General features: G+C 33.8%; 1 protein-coding gene across 2 annotated transcripts; it reads left to right on the top strand.

Annotated features, from left to right (window-relative positions):
* The first annotated feature begins 2,634 nt into the window (after window positions 1-2,634).
* On the top strand, window positions 2,635-18,361 carry LOC128157395 (heat shock 70 kDa protein 12A-like). 2 transcript variants are annotated; one of them, XM_052819913.1, is made up of 6 exons: window positions 2,635-2,822; window positions 3,473-3,544; window positions 5,753-6,046; window positions 10,272-10,499; window positions 16,122-16,281; window positions 16,368-18,359. In XM_052819913.1, exons 1-6 carry the CDS (start codon window positions 2,763-2,765, stop codon window positions 17,417-17,419), a joined length of 1,866 nt encoding a protein of 621 aa, XP_052675873.1. In that variant the 5' UTR covers window positions 2,635-2,762; the 3' UTR covers window positions 17,420-18,359. The 2 variants fall into 2 exon arrangements, with proteins under 2 accessions (XP_052675873.1, XP_052675874.1); XM_052819914.1 differs by lacking the exon at window positions 3,473-3,544 and having other exon boundaries at window positions 16,368-18,361.
* Window positions 18,362-25,198: the final 6,837 nt, after the last annotated feature.

Raw genomic sequence — 25,198 nt, 5'->3', positions numbered from 1 at the left:
TTGTATGCAAAGTTTTGGGAAAATGACATTATTTTTATTTTTTTATTTGCGTTATAATTTGATTACTCCAAAATTTTGTAACAACCTTTACATTTGATGCTGTATTTGTTATGTACTGGCATTTGAAGCCATCAATAAAGCAAGGTTTTTTAAAATCTGACTTGGATATTACTTATATAGTCAGTAACTACATGTGTTTAACTTCATACTGTAATAAAATGATAACTAAATATTAGTTCAAACTATAAATATTTGTTCGATTTCTTCAATTAATCAATTCCCATGCCAAATTTAAGCAATAATTTCAGGAAAATTATCATTTCTGCTTGTGGCCCCATATTTCCAAAAAGGCACTAAATTTATTTTAATTAAAATGTTATGATGTTTTGGGATGATTGACATTACTAGTATTTCAGGTGCCAACATCATTAAGTCATTTTTCATGAAATATAACAATAATGTTTTACAAGATATCAATATTTAACTTATAACACCTGTACTATTGCTCATCTCTTAAATCGGTCCTAATATTACATGTATTGTGTTAAGGTCATGTTTTTTTTTTTTTAGATTATATCAATTTTCTAAATTTATAGACCAATCCTGAAAAAACATTTGCTGTTTAGTGAAACACATATCTTTATGTTCATGATCCTAGCCCCTAACTTCCAAGTGCTCGTAATTTTTGTTTTACGGCCTATATTTCAAAATGTACCAATATTCCGAGTACACAAGGTTGTCTGATAAGACCCATACCTGTCAATAATCTATCAAATAAATGGCATACTTCGTCTGCCGCCACCAACTTCATAATAATCTTCACAACGAATTCCGAGCGGAGTTTAAAAATTGTCAGTGGGACACCATGTTATATTAGTTCAACCGAGTACCGTTCTTGATATCACCAAACTATTCTAACGGACATACACTGCATTCAACAATACTGTATATTTAATGTTTTATGACAGTCGGAAAACTATGATCAGGGATGTGTGTAACTTGTAACATTATTAAATGATGTAGTAATATGCAATATGAGATTATTAACTAGTATTTCATTGTTCCTCTGACATGCAGTTAGCTGTGTGTTATCGGGTGTAAAGACTTTAAATCATGTGAGCAACCAAATTCATATCCCGAAATTTTTTTTAATTTAATGTTTATTTCATACATTAAGAAGTGATTTTAATGTTGTGTTGTTTTTAAATTCATATAACTTTTGTTCTGTATACAATCCACACATATCAAAGTGCAATATAGTTAGGATGTTTCTAATCAGAAAAAAATCTTTAAAAAAAACAACACAGTTTTTCCTTCAAGAAATAATATTCCTATTGTTCTAGTTTTACAAAATTTAGAAATTCCAAATACAGCAAAAAATTCTACAAATGGCCAAAACAGTATTACCAGATTATTGCAAGAAAGAACGTAGATTTTTCACATTTAGTCATACTAAGCCATAGGGGTCAGAGGGAATCTTTCATGGGAAATACGCAAAATACAAATAATCAACGATCTCCAAACCTCAGCAATGTGCGATAACTCTAATCAATCCGAAATTTTTTTATCCGTATCTTAAAAAACAATGTAAATTAGTCTGGAATTTTTAATATAACGTTGTGCCATTCAACGACCTGCTTAACTTAGTGTCTCCACAGAGACATACTTCCTGCAGGTAAAGAGGTTCGAGCCACCACTTCAGCGATTCAACATTTTTTTTCTTATTATCCCAACTAGTATAGTATACATTATTTATTCCATTATATTCATCGTTGCCAAGATTGCAATAACCTCGTAAAATGCATGGATACCATAAAAAAAAATGTTTCATTATATTTCATTTATAAAGTTTGAAAAATAAGTAAGCAATAGGATACATTGTTAGATTGTAGACATACATTTTTATCTGAAAACTTTGTCCTATTGTCATATTGAAAGAGGAGAGGCGCACACAATCGTGTGTTCAAATGTTGATAGACGAGTTTCTTTAACAGATTGGAAAATTAATATGTCTATACCCATTCAAATTGGTTTAATACTAGTAAAAGAAAAATAAATATTTATTTTATATGTATACATGTATTTGAATATAATTGAAATAGAGACGCACCGTAGTTTAAAAAGGGGTTGTTAAGCAGTACTCTGTTACATTGAAATCGTTTGGGAGGAGAGATATAACTATATTCATACCAGGGCTATGTCACAAAAGAATCTTAGCAAATTTTGTAACATTTAAATCAAAAGGTAGGTCATTGAAGTAATGTGTTTATCATACCTGCGTATATAAAAAAAATCATTGTGTTGCTAAGCATTTCATAATGATTATGAAATTAGACATTTCATTTTGATATACTTAAACCAGATACCCTGGACAGTTGTGCACTGCTCCTCATGTTAGCCAAGTGACCCATTGGCCTCTTTCAATAACTACACAGTCAGCCTATTATTATTAAAGGAAATAAATACGAAAAGTAATGCGCTTTCTTGTGAATTCATCTTATGCTCTAAAGCATCATAAATACGCTATTTAGTAATAGATGCATGATACCAAAGTTTTTATCTTTCTTTTAAATACTTGGAGTTTAACTGTAAAGCATTGCCACAAATACGGTGACCCTGTTTTAAGGTGTACTCTATACTACTTCCCGTTTGAAGCTATTCCTGCGATAAAGTGTCGATACATAGAGAACGTTTCAAAGAACATTTTGCTCTATTTAGTGTTTGTGGTTGTTTCTTAACTAAGACTGTACATCTAGAAGACAATGGGACAATGTGTGTGCTGCACGAAATGCAGAAGGCAACCATCTCAACATGAAGTAATTGTAAGTATTTAGAATTCAACATGTTTTAAAATAGATTGATGAACAAGTACATACTGTATTCTGAAATTTCAACTTTAAGATTTTGTTGATGAGTTTTTTGTTCTCATGATTGCATTTGGGGTTTTTTTTACCTTCAAATATAGTTATGTTTGTACCTTTGTTTGTGATTTATTACAAAAAAAATCAAAAACAAATTGCGGATTAATCTTCAATATGCTTAATAAGAGGATATGCAACTATGAAAAAAAATTAAGTTATTATTATTTTAAATATTAAAATCACGGAGTTTCTAAACAAGTACATTTTTATGTAAAATGAACTATTAACCAATGCTTCGATTGACGTAACCTTGTACAAATCCACAGATTGGGTCAATAGACTATCGATCATGTATTTTGGTCTGCTTACTGTTTAAACAGGTAGCCGTCTGATATCGTGTAGGTCGCCAAGAATAAAACAGTTTCAGTTGAATTTTGACCTATACGTCTCCAGCTAGTTACACATTCCGTTGTCTATATATGATGAATATTGTCTCTTTGCTTTGGCAGACATATTCTTTTAAGAAATATCTTTCTTTTATCCTTTCAATGCCAATTTTATAATGAACAAATACTTATTACTTATTGCAATGTTTTATTTGATTTTGTGAGGTACACCTTGATGAAGTCTGTTTGTCTCAACCTATTTCTAATCCTGATATACCAATAGCACTGGAGGACCAGGTAAAACGTCAGATATCAACTAAATAAAATTCAAATTTATATGTACATGTATGTTTCTGCCTGTAAGTTTTTTCCGCGGCATCAAATTTAAAAAGTATTATTTTCTAGGTGACAAGTTAATGATATTACCTATTACTTTTTGGCATCAAGTTTTTAATAATACAATATGTAAAAATCTATAATAGAGAAATATATGAAATATTCATTAATATTAAAGGTATATGTGGCGTATTTAGAGTAAAATTTTTGACATGAGTTGTAGTAAAAATATACATCGTGCTTCTTATAATTAGACGTTTTACAAACTATAGGCCTGTAAACATGTTCTTTCTTTAGTTATTTGTCTCTAAACTTTGCTACACATCTGATGAATATTAATGTGATCCGCCATTTGTAACGCCACTGCGCATGAGTGCGGGAAAACCTAGTATTGAAAACACGATGGAAGAACAGTTTGTTTACAAATTAGAATCAAGTTTTTCATGTCTTAAATAAGATAATTCTTATATCAGATGATACCTGAAGTATTACTATTCCGTTATTCAATAATTAAAACGATATAAATTGCTAAATATGTGTAATAAAGATGAAACACGATTTTAGCATCAACGACACGGTAAAATGAGTGAATACCCCCTCTCCCTGAGGGATGCATGTACTGAGAGTATTTATTCTTTATTAAAAAATTCCTCTACTTGTGGTTTATAACTTATAAAGTAATGACATGTAACACATGGAGTACGTACAAACATGACTAGCAAAACCCCTACAACTTCATGATAAAAACTTAAGTTTAATTTGGCTTTAATTCCTATTCCATCATTTTACATTGTCTCCGATGACAATCTTCCCTTTGTTCCTATCCTTGTCAGTCTGTCTCTTTTTTCGTTCTTTGCCAAATCTGTCAAACTTAACGGTATATCTATCTTTCTCGCCGTCGCCATTGTTGTTGTTATATACTGAGCGTGGTATCACATGACCGATTTAAGGCTGGGTCTATTCAAATGCTGGATTTATTATCAACTACACAATAATTATAAAAATTGTTTATTTATTTCTATATCTTTTTAACCCGAATAATATAAACTGCGTAATTTATTGTGAATATATATCTTTATATAACTTATTTAAATAAATCAATCAATCAAATATTTCTTAACATGAAAATATACGTCATATACACATTTAAGGTGATCAAGGTCAGACGTTTACAAATAACCCCATGTTGATTGCTGACCGACGTTTTCATACTAATTAATAGGCCATTATAAATCACCAAATTGTCATAGGATTTTTCCCCTTTTCCCGATCACGACAAAAAAACCACACCGCAGGTTTGACCGGTCAGCAAAGGATGCTCAATCCTCCATTGCACCTGACCCTGCCTCTGATTTAGTAAAGGTCCCTGTTTGCACTGCTCCTGATTTGGGTTTTTGCCTTCTGACTTTTCAGTTTGAGCAATATTCGTTACCAAGACATTTCATTTACACTTATAACAAGAGGACGACAGGCTTATACGGTCGCATGCATGCAAGTACCATCAACCAACAGCAATATGACTGAAATGACATAAAACGTACATGCTCACTATATGGCCAAATCTGTCATTCCCAATCTCACCCCTAATAAAAACCCCGAACCCCCCCCCCCTTTAGGCAGTGAACTTTAAAATTGGCTCAACCCAATAGACTGAGTTCCAAGGGTTATGAATTTCACAATATTAAGGTAGAAGATTTCATGGACATTATTTTATGCATTCGGTTTTTTCCCTCCTGTGAAAGAAGAAAGGAAGATTTTATTCCTACATTAAGCATATTTTCATACTGAAAATGCCCAATTTGAAGGCCTTAACCCCTGATCAAGTGGCTGTAAATTGTACAATCTAGATAGAGGGCTTCATGGATATAAAATCATGCATTCAGTCTTTTTAACCGGGTTTTCCGAAGAAAAAATCCGGTTATTAAATTGGTGAAAATGGCGGGCGGTCGAGCGGGCGGCTACCAAAAGGGCACCCTTATGGAACGGATAACTTCTCCTGCAGTTTTTACAATAAGAAGTTGTTCTTTTGCAGATCAATTGGTGTGCATATTGCTAGGGTTTTTTTTATTTTTGAACTTGGTCATTTTATTGCTAAATATTGCATAATGGGTACCTTTATTGTACTGTTATCTCCTTTTGAAACAATTGATAGGTGTATCATTTTTACAGGGACCATCAGAACGACTGTTGGTTGCGGCCATTGATATAGGAACAACATTTTCTGGATATGCATTCTCGTTTCTTCATGAGTACCTCTCTGACCCTATGCGAATAAGTACTAATAACTGGCCGCATGAGAACGGGATGTCCATGAAAGCACCAACATCAATTCTTCTTGGTCCTGATGGAAATTTGAAAGCGTTTGGATACGAAGCTATCAGCAAATTTGGAGATTTGGCAGAAAATAATCAGCACCAAGACCATTATTTTTTCGACAAGTTCAAAATGAATCTGTACCAAAGTGTAGGTTTTCTATTTTCTTAAAATTTCTTTTTTCGATTGTCATATGTATATAAGACTCTATAGTCACGTTGAAGTCCGATTGTCGACGTAAGCACCGATGGTATGAATTGACGAAAGGCTTATAATTCAGGCGAAGTTTCCAAAGTTTAAGGATTACGTTCACTCAGGGTTTGAGATTTTAAAAAATATTTTTACAAAGTTCAATATGTGCGGTCCAAAGTTGATTTAAACACACAAAATAACAACATTATTAACAAATATCGATATTGATATCCATGATTTGTTTATTTGAGGAACATATGCTCCAACAAAGGTAGATTAAAATTGAAACAGAGGAAATTCGGACTAAATTTTTCATTTTCCTTTTTTCTCTTAAAAACTTTCTGTTGCAGTGTAATTGCAAAAGTTAAGTTTTTATATGTTTTTTCATATCATTTTATATATTTTATGGTTGTATTAACTCGTCTATAAATTTATATCACTGGCTGGCACGCGATTGGAAAAATCTTTAAAATACATAAAATCGATTCAAGATAAAATATCTCGAAATTATGATCATTGACCTTAAAAATGTTAATGACAAAATAATACAGACAATAAAAACAGTTTTAGGCAATTAATGGTTTGGTCTCCTATAAGTCAGTTTTATGTAAAACTCGATCAAAAATAGGTACAATTGAAAATTGATAGAGGAAATTCGGACTAAATTAAACTTAAAATATGAGTTTAAAACGATTCATTCAAATATAAAATTAGTAAAGCTATTCGTATTTTATCATTTCCCAACATACAAATTGTTTTATTTTACCTTGAAAATGGTGGATAATTTTGACAAATTTTGACATTTTTTTTTTCAAAAAACATTTAGAGGTCACTAGCAGAAAAGTTATTTGAAAGTGAAAAATAGCACCACAATAGTGAACAATAAGTATTTTTTTCGTTCCTATTAGTGGATTTTTCTTCGCCCCTGAGTAAACGTAATCCTTAAAGCAATATAAGCTAGCACTGTATTTTTAAAAATTTTATTTTGCTGCAAAAACCTGCTAGTATGATAAGTCTGTAAGATTTGAAAAAATCATTAATTTTTGTCAGAGGAAAGATTTCTCTTCTAAGAAATATATAGGAGATCAGTTTTTGTACAGGACGACAATAATTCGATTTTGCTTCAATTACGGCTTTTTAAAGGGTTTTTTTTCCACAAAAATATGTCTAACAGAAACTCAAAAAGTTAAACCATGTTTTTGTCGTTTCAGTAGAAAATAACATTTTCGTTAAAAAAACCAGCATGAAAATGCAGCTCATACTGCTTTAATGATTTGAGATAGCAAATGGCTCTTTCTTATGCACCAAATGTTGATTCACCCCGCGAGAGCGCAATGGTATATATAGGTAGGATTTCATTTGTCAAGCCGACTTACGCCGAATGCACCGACTGACCTTTGGTGACCCGGTCTGTTGCTTCATAACCCCGCTCTGCTGGCGCCCTAAAGTAATAAGTCTGTTCGTCCGAGATCGCTTTTCAGGAGCATATCTTTTCTCCTCTTGGCCCTATCTGGTTCATACTTCACCCACAGAATTTCTTTTGGTAAATGGTTACAAAACATTTGTGACTACAACATGTTCCTCCATTTTGCTTATAAATTAACGGCAGTTTATTTTATTTGCCACTTCGCCGTTTTTCGTCGATCATTTAACAGGCCCATCTTGGCGTACTTCTCATATGGGATAAATGAAGTTCGTCATAAATTTGTAAAAATTACCATGAGCAGTGGTTTGATTATATTGTATTGGCACAAAGTAAAAGCTTAAATGTATCGGGAATAGACAAAAATCTTAGGTAATGGTGATTACTGTTTATTACCATTAGATTATATCATTTGAATACCTTGCTTTCATCATTTATTTACGAAAATGTAGCATGGTTTGGGACAAGAGATATTTTGGGTACGTACATGTAACTTTGGTCGTGACTACCATACACTTGCATCTTTTGATGTTTTCCTCTCAACTCAGGTGAGTTTATGAGTTTATCTAATCAAAATTGTTACTGGAAACTTTTAATATTTTCATCTTTGTCTTCAGATGCAACACGTCCATCTTTCTTAAATAAGAAAGGAAAGATAAAAGGGTTGTGTATTTTAAAAAATCTTTGAATAAAAAAGGTAAATGAAAAAAAAGTAGTTAATTTTTCTGCATCCATTAATTTTAGTTCAAATTAAAACTGAGAATGTTTCGAAAACACAGGGTTGAGAGAGTGTACATCCTTAATTCATGGGTTGGGGGGGGGGGGGGGTTAGTGTAAGAAATGTATAGGGTGACAACCAGACAATCTCTTTTTTAGATAAAAACAAGGTACGCTATTGTTATATATGATTATTTTTTTTTTTATAAATTTCAGTGTTACCTATTTCTAATGAACAAAAACATAATATCGATTTTAGGTATTGAATATAATGTACACATTTTTCTGTATGCCAAAGTAAAAAAGCTGATGAAAATATGCCGAAGTGTAAGTAGCTATAGCCATGGGCTTGTTTGCAATACATAATACCGTATACCATTCAAACATCCTCGTAAAGGTAAATTTTAAATTGTTTAAAATATAACCACCAACAAAAATATTGAACACCAAAGAGGGGTTAACAGTTTGATATAAGAATAAAACTAGAGGTACTGTGAGCAAGCTCACAATTGATACCCCCCGCTAAGAAAAAAATCATAACGCGTGTATTTTTGCTATTATAGAAAATATTGGATGAATCTATTTCACCGTCCATTTTCTATAAATAACAACTGCTTTATTTTTGAAAACTGTTAATTTTTAGCTTCTAATATTTCCATTAATACAAGACATGACACAGACAGAATTTAGCTTTTTTGAAACAATGACCTTGAACTTTCTCAATTGACCTTGGGTCAAGGTCATGACACACCCTTTAATCATAAGCAATCTTTGTGTGAAGTAAGAACTTCCAATGTTTCCCCATAAGAAAGATATGGACCGGACACGAATTTTGCATTTTTTCTGTCAGTGACCTTGACCTTGCCCAAATGGCCTTGGGTCAAGGTCATGACACACCCTTAAGTCATAAGCAATCTTTGTGTGAAGTAAGAACTTCCAATGTTTCTCCATAAGAAAGATATGGACCGGACACGAATTTTGCACTTTTTCTGCCAGTGACCTTGACCTTGCCCGAATGACCTTGGGTCAAGGTCATGACACACCCTTAGGTCATAAGCAATCTTTGTGTGAAGTAAGAACTTCCAATGTTTCTCCATAAGAAAGATATGGACCGGACACGAATTTTGCACTTTTTCTGCCAGTGACCTTGACCTTGCCCGAATGACCTTGGGTCAAGGTCATGACACACCCTTAGGTCATAAGCAATCTTTGTGTGAAGTAAGAACTTCCAATGTTTCTCCATAAGAAAGATATGGACCGGACACGAATTTTGCACTTTTTCTGCCAGTGACCTTGACCTTGCCCGAATGACCTTGGGTCAAGGTCATGACACACCCTTAGGTCATAAGCAATCTTTGTGTGAAGTAAGAACTTCCAATGTTTCTCCATAAGAAAGATATGGACCGGACACGATTGCACAGACAGACGGACAGACAGACAGACAGACAGACAGACGGACAGACGGACGGACGGACAAGGTGATTCCTATATACCCCCCCAAACTTTGTTTGCGGGGGGTATAATTAAGATTTTCAATTGCTAAATCATAACCATCAAACTATAGTGGGATCTCTAAAAGGGTTAAAAAGTTTTTCATTTAAGAAAAGAATGTATTTTTGCATAAAGCATCCTAATATAGTGTTGATTCTTAATTGTTGAGAAAAAAAAAACTTTTAAAACAACACTGGGGTCCAGAAAGACTCATGCTTAACTAAAAATATTGATAAAAATTTTTACAAGATAAACTGTATAAAATTATCCATGGTTTTTGGATTGGACATTACATATATGATTGAAACTTTGAAAAGTATTAAAAATATATAGTGGCATCCTCCATCGACAAGCGCCTGTCTTTAAATGATCAGGTTTACTTTGTTAAACAAAATGGCTGTCAATAGACGGTGCCTTGAGCTGAAATGATTTTATAAGCTGATAGTACTCCTCATTAATCTTTCAGTTCTTAATGGTTTTCATATACATACGCTATTCCATTCAGCTTAGATCCGCTCAATATTAATTTTATTATCAAAGTTTATCTTGCAGAATCTTTCAACAGAATTTATCCTCTCCGACATAAATGGGAAAACAATGGTAGCTGTTGATGTTTTTGCAAAAACCATTTTGTACTTTAAACAACACCTTGAACAACGAGTTAGGGAATGCTTGGATTCTAGTTTCAAATTATCTACAGACGACGTGCAGTGGGTTGTGACTGTTCCAGCTATTTGGGATGATAAAGCTAAATTTTTCATGAGAAAAGCGGCTGAGAAGGTATATACTTTATACGACTTATATGGAATAAACAATATGAAATTGTGAATGGTAAATATGTTGAACCAGATTTTTGTTCTTTTTAGCTCACCTGAGCTAAAAGCTCAAGTGAGCTATTCTGATCACATTTTGTCCGTCGTCCGTCTGTCCGTCTGTCTGTCCGTCTGTAAACTTTTCACATTTTGAACTTCTCTAAAACCACTATTCCAATTTCAAACAAATTTGGCACAAAGCATCCCTATTGAAAGGTGATTATAAATTGCAGAAATGAAAGACCGATCTTTATTGAAAGCGGAGAAAACCTCGAAACTGTAGAAATAGGGGGGGGGGGTTGCATTTTAAAAAATCTTCTTCTCGAATTCTGTTTCAAATCTGAGTTATTACGAAAATAATAAGAAAGAAACAGCGTGTTTCAAGCAATTTATAGCATCCATGAGTCTTGGTAAAATGGGTAGGCATGACCGGGCCAGGACAAAATAAAAGATTGACAGTTATTAATCTGCCAATCTCATTAAAATTTCAAGATATTTACTGACCAGTATATTTGTATTCGCTGTAAATATTGCTGCAAAATAATGCGTAATTGGAGTTGACGATTGCCGATCTGCCCCGGCTTTTATTTTGCCCCGTCCCGGGGTTGCTTACCCATTTTACCAAGACTCGTATTCCATCATTCTAAAACGAGGTTCTTTGTTTAAAGCAGCCATGACACTATATGATAAACGGGTCGATCTGACAATGATGAATTTGTTTGTTGTGCAACAGTTCGTGTACGAAGGGAATCTTTGAAACATGCAAAATACATTGGTGCTGATTTTGTGAAGTAAATTGAGGCCAAATATTTCAATGCGTTGACAGTTTTTACCTATGACGGTGGTGTTAGCTTGTTGTGATTTTCGTTTCGTTTTCATTTATGCTTTGCGTTAACCTGGGAACTGTCGCTTGTATTTCCTGATTTTTACGCATCAAATCAAACAGAGACTTCGGTAAATCAAACAGTTAACTGTTTACCTGCGCAAATTAAGCAACATCTGATGTATTAAGAAAGAACTAAAATGCAATTCATTCAGGCTATCGGTTATTCGGTATCATCTTTTGTGTAATGGTAGAATAATGCAATATGTTTTGTTGAGATGCTCGGCATTTTCCATCTTCGCTAGCCAAGGGTTTTCGGTCCACTTTGCTCCCCATAAACCCTTGGCGGATTTTATTACGAAAACTCGGTGATGTGGTGGCGCTATCTAGCGAGCAACTTGAGTTGCGCCCCTTGCATATTTACATTTTAATCGAATTAAACAACGGGTTTTATATACACTACGGCATTAATACAACTTGAAAACATGTTGACTACCGAATATCGGAACATAATTAACGATGCTATTAAATAAGAATTAAGTTATAACCATGGGAAAGCACGGAATGCTTTATTCATAGTCACTAATCATAGTGTTTTGTAAGGACCTGTACCGGGAGTGAAAAAGTCGCCGATTTATATGAAAGCTTTCATGCCATAAAACCAGGTATCGTTGTCGTGAATAATGCGAACCAAACAAATAAAATAAAACAGAGCTCATTGAACCTTTAAAAGCAATAACCATAAGAAGGAACGAATATACTAACAGGATAGGCAACTTCTACATTCGCCATGTTTACTTCCCATGCATTCACGCGAGCCTTGACAAGTTTGCAGAACTATGTATAATCCCAGTAAAATATATAGGTTTTTAAAGCGATCTGGTTAGACCATCGTTGGGGAGGAACTGTACTCGAGAACTTGTGCCTCAACTTGTTAAAAGCACCGAATGTTTTACCAAAGATCACACATGTGTTTTCTTTTAAAGTTTTTATTTACAAGCACTGCGATTGGATCAGCTACTCCCAGCTGCAGCCAATCATAAAACGGAGCTTGTCACCGAGTTTTCGTAATGAAATCCGCCAAGGGTTTATGGGGAGCAAAGTGGACCGAAAACCCTTTGCTGGCGAAGATGGGCATTTTCTCGAGTTTATTCAGTTAAAATTTAAATAGAGTTTAATATCGCTGACGGAAATATGTAGGTATATACATGTATATGATTCATTTTGAAAAATAAATTGTGTTCTTTATTTGTTATAGTCGATTGTTTCTTGTGTTTAATTGTTTACAGTTTCTATTTACTTACCATATTTGAGTGTTAAGCTTCGAATTATAAGCAAGATACAGAGATTTGCTCACAATTCTATGTTTGTACACAGATCTGAGGCCATTCATTTTTTTCCATTTCAAATGTCTGATTAGAAATACCAAGTTAAATATCTTAAGCTGAATGTAATAAAGTCATGTGAACAAAACATGACTCAAATCTAGCAAAATTTTGAGCTCATCTTGCTTATAATTCTACGATTGACGCTGAAATTTTGGTTGATTATTAGAAATTCTATATGAATTAGAGTATGTTAAATACTTGTACACAAAAAAATTAAACAATGATATGCTGTATATAACTACTCTTTGGGGCCCCCTCTTTATACAATGAATAATGTAAAATGTGAGTAAATAAAAACGACATCATTAAAACAGTTTCCATAGTTCTGACACATTTCTGTTGAGGGAATAAAAGAATTATTGTTGTTCCTAAGAAAATATTACAGCGGAAAATTATCCTGGTTTGTAGCCATTTGTTATTTTTGAATAAAAATGAAAATAATGGGTGGGCCATAGTAAATTAGAGTGATGTGCCTGTCAATACGGTAACATTGATTTTTATAGCTCTTTTACATGTCACGTGACAACATTTTTCATTCCAGTGTATTCATCAATCAAGTGTGAGTAAAGTTATAAAAGTCACAGGTAAACAACAGTCATTTAATTATAATGGAGAATACAAATTAAATTGTTGAATATTTTTAATTTGAGAAATTGAGGTGCAATTTTCTTCTTCACATATATACATGTAGGATTTTTTTGATAAAGTACAATAACTGTTATATTTAAAAGAAAATACAATAACTAGTAAGTAGTTGAGGAAGAAAATGTACCTATATGCTCTCATATATTTTGATCGCTTTACTAAGTGGGGGAGGGGGCGGAACAAAAATACAGGGAATTAGAAGTTATATAACAGTGTGCCCCTACCAAATATTTAGTTCTACATCTTGCGTAGGATTTTCTTATTCTGTGTAAAAACAGTATTTCATGAAGGTACAATGTCAAAGATAACGTGTATGCAAAAATAAGTGTAAAATTTGAATACTTTACAATATTTATTTTTTTGTTATTCTACCGAGGGCCATATGGCACAATATCTTTTGAACGCCCATTGGTGCTCAGGTGAGCGATGTGGCCCCATGGGCCTCTTGTTTTTGTATATACTGTGTCCGAAATTTTTCCAAACTGCTTTTCTTAACCTATACTATAAAACAGAAATAAGAAAGCAACGGCATGGCTAGATATTTATAGGTACAGCAGTGATGAAAATGTAAACTGAAATTAAATATATTTACATACGCATGTACATGGCCTTAAATTTTTTTTGTTGAAGCTGACTGAAAGAAATTACATTTTTTACATTTTATCACCAGGGAGTGGGCGTATAATGCGTCATATCTCTTTCTTATCTGAAAAATATCAGACTTTTAAATGATATCATCATTATTATGAACTACACTGAAAGATTCAGTGTGTTGGAAATGTTTTTCGAAACTTTAGAGTATTCTTATTTTGGTATATCAATTAAAAAATGGATAGAAGTTTTCTACAACAAGATAACTTCATGCATTATACAAAATGGCATTATATCTGAATATTTCCAACCAGAGAGAGGATGTAGACAAGGGGAACCCATTACTCCATATTTATTTATACTCTGTGCTGAAATTCGTTGTATCTTCATTCGAAATAAAAAAGATATAAAGGGCTTAAATATAGACGGGGAAGAATACAAAATATCGTAGTATGCAGATGATACTTCGCTTAACAAAGACGGCTCTCCAAAATCTCATGAAGGAATTCTCCAAACACTAGATGTGTATGCAAATGTGTCTGGATTAAAGATAAACTTTACTAAAACAAAATTAATGTGGATAAGATGTAAAAAAAATCTCAAAAGAAGTTTATCATCACTCTAGATGGAAATTTACTGAATTTTACACAAGGTTTAATCTTTTGGGTACTAGTTTTTCAGTAAATCTGGAAAAGATGTTAAATATAAATTTTGATAAACTCTTTTCCAGATTAAACGATATTATTCAAGGATATGAGAATGGCAGATTAAAAATGATAGATTTTTAAAAAAATTTTGATAGCACTAAAATCAATCTGGATTAGATTGCTTATATTTTCAAATTCAAAATGGACAAACTTGTATAAAGCTAGTTTTGGATATAATATGCAAACATTGATGAAATTTGGTATTGATGTTACTAATATGACTATAAAAAAATTCAAACAATAGATTTTGGAAAGACGTTTTACAATGTTGGACAAAAATTATTGATGCAAAAAGAAAATTGTGATAGAATGTTTAATGAACACATAAGGTATAATCATATTAAAATCGACAATAAATCAGTTTTGCCGTAAGGATTTTTTTCAAATAAGGTTTTATATGTATAGGGGATATGAATGAAAATGACAATCAGATGTTTAGTTATAATAAGCTGAAAAAAACCAGATTCAACTTAAACAAATTTTGTTCAATATTTCGGTCTACCAAAAGCATTACAAAATTATGTGAACGCATTAAAAAATCCAGTAAACTAAGAATTGTAATATTTGTTATCCAAATACAGTAGAAATATTTTGTAGATTTATAAGGGGTTGCAGTGACCTGTACAACCTCTTAATATCAAAGAAAAGAACTTATCCAAAATCTGAAACAAAATGGATGCCAGAAACCGAATTAACTAAAAAACAATGGAGGAAAATTTTATTGTATGCCCTTTAAGTGCACAAAGGATTTTAAAATTATTGTGGCTTTTTAAAATACCAATTATTACATAGGATCTTGCCAACTAATTAATATTTACATAGAGTAGGGATAGTAAATTCTTCATTGTGTTACTTTTGTCAACGTACCCCTGAGACAATAGAACATATCTTTGTCAACTGTTATTTAGTGAAAGAAATTTCGATTGAATTGGTGAAATGGATGACAAATATCTTTGGTTTACAATCAAATTTTGATAAATGTACAATTCTTTTTGGAAAATATGATAATACAGAAATTCATAGGTAAAAAAATTTAATCATTCTTTTCGCAAAACAATATATTCTGCAAAGTAAAATGAAAACATCAAGGATAAATGTAAATATCATTAAGAAATCTATAACCAAAAGACTGTTTATGAAAAAAACTTTGGCTTATGAAAAACTGTAATTACCACTTGTTTGATACCTATTGGAAAGATATATTTCAACGTTTGGAACATTCATCATCATCTATATTCACTCCTTAATGTTCAAGTCTCTTATTATTATTTTTTTTCTCTGTATCTTTGAATTTTTCCTTCTACTGTATGGAAAAACACAGTAGAATGTAAATATTAAATGTGAAAATGGTTTTCTTTTTAGAAAGTTTATTCACGAGTTTCACTTTATGTGTAAAAACAACATATATGAAAAAAATTCTGTTTTATTGAATAAAGGCTGGTATTGAAAGAAGAAACTTGACACTGGCTATTGAACCTGAAGCTGCTTCGTTGTATTGTCAACATCTTCCAACATACAAACCGGCAGTCCATCACTATGCTGAAAAATTCGACGTCTTTAGACCAAAAAATAAATACATGGTTGTCGACCTTGGTGGTAAGATTTGTTGATATTCTTGTTGAAGGATATAATTAAAAGATGTGCAACAATGTTAATCAAAATATATTGGTTTATTTAACAAGGTGGAACTGTTGACATAACCGTTCACAGAGTTCTCGAAAACGGTGCTTTAGAGGAAGTATATCAACCAACAGGTGGGCCATGGGGAGGTTCCACAGTCGATGACGAGTTTCGTGCACTTCTTGTCAGTATTTTTGGCCTTGAGGTATTTGAGGAGTTTAAAAACCAATTTACAGCAGATGTGGTTGATCTCCTTCAGGCATTCGAATTAAAGAAACGCTTTTTTGAGCCTGACAAGGATACACCTTTGTCATTAAAGCTACCAATGTCTTTAGTGGACCATTACAAACATCGGAGTGGACAGGATTTCCAAGGACTATTGAAAACCAAATTTAATGGAGAAATAATGTTAATTCAAGACAAATTAAGGGTTTTCCCAAAGACTTTCCATCGATTATTTAACAAATCAATTTCATGTATTGTGAGGCATATTCAGTCTTTATTAGAAAAGGAACAAGTTTCTGGTGTTAGTGTCCTACTTTTGGTTGGTGGGTATGCCGAAAGTCGTGTGGTCAGAGATTCTTTCGAAACTCATTTTCCAAATCTCCAAATTATTCATCCTCCTGAATCTGCTGCTTCCATCTTGAAAGGAGCTGTATTGTTTGGCCATGATCCCCATGCCATTGTTGCGAGAGTGTGTAAATACACTTATGGAATAGCGATGATGGCTCCATTTAAGGAAGGTTTAAGCGATCCAAGAAAAAAACGTATCATCAATGGAGAACTCATATGTGATGATGTGTTTGATGTTCACTTGAGTGTTGGTGAACGAGTGTCCCTCTATGATATCAGAACAGGGAAAGAATACAGTTTACATCGTGGACAGTCACACTCTTTGCTAGAAGTGTACGCATCTTCCGTTCCACATCCTGAATACGTGACTGACAACTCCTGTACTAGGTTGGGCTCGCTGGTTTTGGAAGTGCCTCCTGATACACACGAAAATGATAAAATTGTCGTATGTTTGTACTATAGTGGAACCGAATTAGGAGTGTCTGCGTTTAATTTAAAAACTAAGCAGAAAACGAAAACATACTTTGATTTTCTGGGATAAAGAAATTGGAGTAAAAAAAATTCACTCCCAGACACACTATCGGAAATTATTTAAAACTAACATAACATGCCCAAGTAAATCGTTTTTTGAATTAATTAGTAACCTACGCATTTGAACCTAATAGCAGATCATTTTAGACGCATCTTTGGACTTACATATAAATGTGAAAAAAATAGCTGGAATCTTAATAATGTTGCTATTGAGTTTATTGTATCATTTGAAAACGTCTTTTCAAAGCTAACGTTAGGAGAAAATGCGTCTGAATAAGATGTAATCTAATTAAAATTGGACTTTTAATTGTTCTTTTACGATCCTCTATACATAGATCAAACATTAACTTCCTTATAGCTTACAGTGTCACCTATGAGGGACCTATCTATGAAATTATCGTTGTCGCAATTTTTGCTGATAGTTCGGACTTTCTTTTTCAACCTTATTGTCCCAGGCGTGTATGTAGTAAACAGAATCAAGACAAAGTGCATGTGCGATGCTAATTTTGTGTGTGGTATTTTTTTTTTTATAAAAGAATTGCCAATTGAACAATCTTGTGCACATTTTTTGCAGGTAAAAGTTGCATTTATTGAAAACCAATTACCTAAGTTGTCAGAGATAATACTACCAAACAATTTTTATTGCCAATAAACAAGTCCTTATCCTTTATTAGACTAACCTTACATGTTGTCAATATCTAATATCAGTTTCACATTTCACGCAGTCTCGTTATTCTCCCGAGCAAGACCGTCAAAAATTGCAATGGATTAGAATAAGTTTATCTTACCATTTTACAGAAAATAACGAATGTTAAAAACTTTAATAATATGTGGCACTAAAAGTTTTGTTCCATGAATACAAATATTCCCGATTTATTAATATTAATAATAAAAATAATAAGTGACAGTTTTATAAAAAAATTTATCTCTTACTATATCTTTTTAATGCTTGTGGTTAATTATATGGTCGAAGAATGTTTAAACACTGGGTAGACGACACATGTCTGTAATCTATGTTTGTTAATCAACAATCCGTCTCTCAGATTTGGTTTCTTTTGAAGACTGTAACAAACCAGTCATAAACGTTTCCAAAATATTTCTTGTGATGAAAAGTTTGTAACAAAAGGAAATTTTGGTTTGTTTTCGTGGTGGTATTTTCCGTCCTACACCTTATTTTATCGTTTTTCCTTCGCACCAAAACTCTTTTAAACTTAAAAGAGGAAAACATGCCCTGCTCCGTGAACATAGAAAAGGTGATAGACACATTTCACGTAGAACGAAATATCCATTTGATTCTCAGCGTTTCGTTTAAATTCACCTTACACTGTAACATATACAAGTGCATACATATCTATGCAACATTTTTTTTTTTTTGTAATTTTAAAACAAATTTTGACTTCAAGTGTTAAACTTTATATAAAATATATTTTGAAGTAATATTGGTCTCTGTCCGGCGTTGTGCGTCGTCCTTTAACAATTTTTCATTTTTTAACTTCTTGCAACGTCATAAACACATGGAGACCAATTGCTATCATTTTTAATTCGTAGCATTTTAAGGATTAGAGGAATCTAAATTGTGAAATGTATGACCTTACCAAGCCTGAGACATCATAGGCTGGGCCAATTATGCAAAAAAAGCCAATTTTTCAAAAATCGTCTTCTCTACTTCCACACATGTGGATGAAAATAAATAATTTGTCTTCACCTAGGGTGAAGAAATCAGGCCTTAAGACGGGGCCACTATTGTTACATGTACACTAGACAAAATTGCTAATGCACCATTTAAAATAAAATAATATTTACATCCGAAAATTTGTTTAAAATAAATTGGATGTTAAAATAGTTTACTTTAATAATAAGTAAGACATTTAAATGCCCAAACGGATAAATGGATACAATGTTAACCAAAGGGTAACTGTTCTTTAGAAATGCTAAAATCGTGCTCACACTTTTTTTGGAAAAATCAATCTTTACTTTCCTTTTTGTGTTCTTATTATTGATGCATGTATTACAAAAAACCTGACGGGGTATGCCGCGTTTGACCACAGAAAAGCGTGGCAGAGCAGTTGGTATTGTCTCTGCGGGATGCTTCTTTAGAGAGGTTAGAATTTTTTAAAATAAATTAACGATTATCTGTGATATTGGATCAAACATGATACAGCGTGCTTATCTAACAAAATCAATGTCTTTTTAGGTAGTCACAGTGTGTAATAGGCACTACACGGAAATTGCAGGGTTGTACTGGGAATTTGTACAAACCGGAAGTGTAAGGGACCGAGCAAGAATTTCAAAGCGCCGCGTAACTACTACGCGACAAGACAGACACATCGCATTTATCCGAGCAAATAAAGTTCACACCCGATCGTGATATGTGAATCACATAATGGGGCGGGGGTACTAATGTTTCATAAACAGTACACAAAGTTACTGGTCAATAAGTTTGCAACAAATGATGTTTCATTTTCCGTATTATAATAAACTATTTAAATAATATACTAATCAATCTTTCTTGCGTTCAGATCTGAAACAATCAAAGAAATAGTAAGTGGTGCGTTAGCAATTTTGCCTAGTGTATATAGTTGTGATGTCCATGAGGCCATGACATTGTTAACAAACGACGCATTTTTTGGAGGGGTGTGACAAATATTGCCATTTAATGAACATGTGATTTTTCTAGATCACTTGAGTCACTCGGGGAACCTATTGCCATTGGTCATGCGTCGTTTGTTAACAGTTTTACATGTTAAACTTCATCCTGAAATCTACCAATTTTTACTATTAATCGGTATATATTTACATTCTCCAGAATCTTTGTCAGTGATAAAACTAAGAGTCAATTTTTTTAAGAATTCTATTGCCAAAAACGTACGCGTTTGCTTTGCAGTAGGTGATCAAAATAATGTAAAAAAAATATCAATAATTTTAATTGTAAGTACAGTTATTGAAAAATGATTTTAATATAAAAAAAAAAAGGAATCACACTTTAACTATTAAGGTGATCATTACAGTCAGTACGTGATCATATCTTTCATTAACTTCTAATCCTTCGAGCTTTATAAGATTTTTCCATACTCGCGGACGCTTTGATTTTAATAGCGATTGCAGCTCGCCGGCGCTGCGAAGCGAGCTCCAAGGGCGCTTTCAATTAACGTTGCTTCGCCGGCGACGTTATCGGAGAACGGTGAAGTTAATGGAATGGTTCGCAATGTCAGAATGCTCCAACAAGGACGATTGCAGCTTAATAAGATTTATTTAGAATATAAAACAAATCAAATTATTATAGTAATATCATATTTTGCTTGACTCATGATTAGCGCCATAATTTTTGCGCGTAATGACATACCATACATGACGTCGTTCTATTTATATTTGACGTCATCACACTCCTAGCTGTTGAATTCCCGCAGTTTTAAGACTCGAAGAAAATCTGACCAGTTTTAAAAAGTTACTCAAGACACATCTTTTTAGATTAGCGGTTTATAATTGACCCTTTCATCAGTTTAATTAGATCTTCAGTGTTTAATCTGTGCTGAAAATGTTTTATGAATATTTTAAAAACTGTTTAGCCTATTTTCAATATGTAATCCTCTTTTTATAGATTTATATGCTTATAAAAACTCAATCAATTTTATTTGTGTATGCTCATTGTTTAGTATTAACTTATTTTGTAAAGCGGTTTAGAGTAATTTTATTATATTTATCGCTATATAAATGTTATAATAATAATAATTCGAGAGTTGGGTGCAAATTTTATGTCTTTGCTTTAAAAACAAATTTCCTTTTCAGATTTCTTTTTTTCTTTCAATTTTATTGTAATATAAATATAAATTATATATCATGATTAATAAAAGGCAAAATTTATTGAAAAAAGCATTTTTTGCGATTATTTGAAAAAATGTTTAGCCCCTGCTCTGGGTACATACAGACTGTTGACAAAAGTATCGGAACGAATTACGTTGCGTTAGACAAAAATTCACATGTTCGCGTTATTTACCGCGGGTGTTTTCGGTGTAGACACGATTTAATGGTACACCTCGGGTATTTTTAAAATGACGTCTTCATGTTTATATTAGCTACGTCAGATATTGTCGTCTGCAAATTATAGTAAGTAAATTCATCCACAAACAACATGGCTGCAAATCGTAAATATGCATCAGATGGTGTTAAAGAATCAGTTGTAGCATTGGTTCAGAAGGGAAATTCTTTTCAGAAAGTTGCAGATATGTTGAATATGTCGAAAACAATATGACAAATTAAATTAAACTAATAAAACACACCATCACATATGCCCCCTCCATATAAAATGACGTCCTCGTCATTGCACTAGGAGTATACGAGTACGTAATAGTAAAGGAAAATACTTAAACTATAGATTAAAAACAACTGATTTAGATGCACCTTATGTCTTATCTAACACTGCATTTTACATTGCCCTGCAAACCATATTTACAGCATATTCTCCATCTCGCATCCACTGGGGTGGTTTCGTTGTTCTCTTGGATCTACGAGGGGGAGGTATTGGAGTCTTATTTACCATGTTTTCTGAATTGTCACTGGGATTGGTATTTTTAATTTCATCTTGCCCTGTAACTTCAATATTAGATGAACTTACATCATCAGCTCCACCTAAAACCTCATGTCAAAATGATTTTGTACTCATTTGACTAGCTACACTAGCTTCATCAGCTTCTTGTATGGAAACACTTTCCTCAATGACGGGATGAGAGGCGTCTCCCTCGGCTTCCATAACCTGTCCTCTCTTGTCATTCTGGTCGTCACCAGTCTGATCAAAAGAGACACGTGGGATACATGTTGTTGGCCTAGGCACTGATTTTGGTTTCTTTGTGGAAATAAAAAAACATCCGATTCATCATCAACATCATCATCCACTGATTCAGCATCCCTTTCTAATACTACAGGGTGTCTGTTGCTATCAGGGATATTTCTCTTCTTCCTTGGAGCTGGAACAGGTTTTGATTCTACATGATCCTCAGAGTTGAAGATCTCTACTGGGAGCAGGAGATTTCTATGAAGGTTTCTTTGCCTCCCTTCACCATTCTCTTTCTGCACAATAAAGACAGGAATGTCAGGATTTGGCTTTGACGGAATTATATAAGGGTGTTCTTCCCATTCATTAGAAAGCTTATGCTTGCCATCAAAAGCCAGTATCTTAACAAGTACTCTGTCTCCACCTTCGATGTTATTTCCCCGCACTCTTTTGTCATAACATGTCTTTTGCTTCTCTTGAGCAGTCTTTGTAGCTTTTAAAGCTATTTCGTGCGCTTTTTCTAATCTGTTTTTCAGATCTGAAACATAACTACTCATTGGCTGCTTCTCACCATTGGTTTGCTTGGTATTGTCCAGACCAAATGATATGTCTACTGGCAACCGGGGTTGTCTTCCAAACATCAGGAAGTAGGGAGTATGGCCAGTGGTTTCTTGCCGTAAAGAGTTGTAAGCATGCACCATAGGACCAACATACTTCTTTCAGTTCTGCTTCTGTTCAATTGTTAAAGTTCCCAACATCTGGAGCAATGTTCTGTTGAAGCGCTTAGTGAGCCCACTGCCCATTGGATGATATGGGGTTGTTCTTGATTTTTCTATTCCTGTGAGGTCACAAAGTTCCCTGATAAGTTTGGATTCGAAATTAGCACCTTGGTCTGAGTGTAAACGTTTTGGAAGTCCGTATTGAAGTACAAAATTGTTGTAAAAGGCTTCGGCAGTTGTTTTCGCAGTTTGGTTTCTAGTTGGTATGGCAACAGCATATTTGGTGAAATGATCTGTTATAACCAGTATGTGTTGATATCCACCTTTTGATGTTTCTAATGTGAGATAATCTAGGCAAACTAATTCCAAAGGTTCAGAACTTTGAATGTTGACTAAAGGAGCTCTGTTGTTTGTTGGTGATTTCCTCAACAGGCATCTTTTGCATCCTTTTATCCATTCTTCGATGTCACACGTCATCCCGGGCCAAAAAAATCTCTCTGATAAAGGAAGTTGTCTTACCCCTACCTGGATGTCCAAGGTTGTTATGTGATGACCTTAACACCTCATTAACTAACTCCGGTGGAACTACAAGTTGTTGCTGTGTTTCAGAATCTGATGTTGTTTCTCTGTAAAGTTTCCTGTCAATGATCTTGAATCTGTTAAAGTTCTTTCTGAGGATAGTCGATTCCTGTGTGGGTGGCAATTCATGTTTGCTTGGAAACATCTGCTGCTCAACAAAATAAATCCAGTCTCTAATAATTGAATCCTGGTGTTGTGCTTTCTCAATGTCAAACTTGTGTACTAGTTGACACTCTATTGACATCAGAGGTTGAAGTGTTTCACTGTCGAAACTTATGCTCTCTATGCAAGGTTCATAGGGCTGAATATGGACACTTGATACTGTTCTGATGCAGTCTGTTGAGATTGGCAGGTAATCATCCTTACACTCTAACCAAGGTAACCGTGAGGCGCATCTGCATCTGAATTGTTGCGACCTGGTCGGTACAGTATATCAAAGTCAAAAGCTGCCAATGCTGCCACCCATCTGTGTCCTGTTGCATCTAATTTTGCAGTGGATAAAATGTATGTCAGTGGATTGTTGTCAGTAATTACAGTAAACTTCTTTCCATATAGATAGTCCTGGAATTTTTCTGTTATAGCCCATTTCGATTGCCAAATATTCTAATTTATGTGCTGGGTAGTTCCTCTCTGATTTACTGAGTCCTCTACTCGCATAGGCAATAACATAGTGATGTCCATCCTGCTTTTGGTACAAGATCTCTCCTAAACAAACTGAACTGGCATCGGTATGGTCTTCGAATGGTAAATCAAAGTTTGGATAGGATAAAATGGGTGAGGATGTCAGGCAATATTAAAGTGTCGCAAAAGCCTCCTCCTGCTTTTGTTCCCATTTCCATTCAGGAATTGTTGTTTTCTTCTTCATCGTTGTCTTGGATCTAGTTGTGGAGGGTATAAGATTTGTGAGGGGTCGTGCTATCTTTGAAAAATCTCTGATGAATTTCCTGTAGTATCCTACAAATCCTAGGAATTTCCTTACTTCCTCCGGTTTGGTGGGTGTAGGCCACTCTTTGACCTTTAGGACTTTCTCGTCATCAGGTTCAATACCACTGGCAGATGCCACATGACCCACATATTTCACTCTCTTTTTAAATAAAGAGCACTTCTTTGGTGACAATTTGATGCCACAGTCCTTAAGACGTTGGAACACCAGTCTTAATCTATCCAACGAGTTTACAGAAATTTTTGTAAACGAGGAACTGTTAAAACAGCCCCAAAACAGGTCGAAAGAAAAGTCTGAGCGATTGCGACGGAAGAAAAATTTTACGGCAAGTTAAAGCTAACAGGAAAACTCCATTGGCTGATGTTACGGATAATTTCAACAACAATGAATACAGAATTGTGTCTAAAAAGACTGTGTGGCGTTTTCTAAAGAATCAGAAATATCGTCGCTGTGTTTGTAAGAAAAAAATAAGAATTTCCCCAGTAAACACACAGAGGAGAGTAGCATGGTGTCGAGCAAAATCAGCATGGACAAACAATGACTGGAAAAGGGTCATTTTTTCAGACGAGAGTCAAATTGTTATAGGTATTGACAACAAAGTGTATATCTGGAGGAAAAGCGACGAAGCCTTCAGGCCAGAGTGTATTTCACCTGTAAAACACAAGAAACTTACCGTGATGGTGTGGGGTTGCATAACCTATCATGGCGTCGGCACATTAACACGCGTGGATATAGACATAAATTCAGATAAATATATTCAAATTATAGACAACAATCTAT

The sequence above is a fragment of the Crassostrea angulata genome, chromosome 7 (assembly GCF_025612915.1).
Source record: "Crassostrea angulata isolate pt1a10 chromosome 7, ASM2561291v2, whole genome shotgun sequence".
NCBI classification, from domain to species: Eukaryota; Metazoa; Mollusca; class Bivalvia; order Ostreida; family Ostreidae; genus Magallana; species Magallana angulata.
Note: the sequence above shows the minus strand (reverse complement) of the source record. Positions and strands in the feature narration are given on the sequence as shown.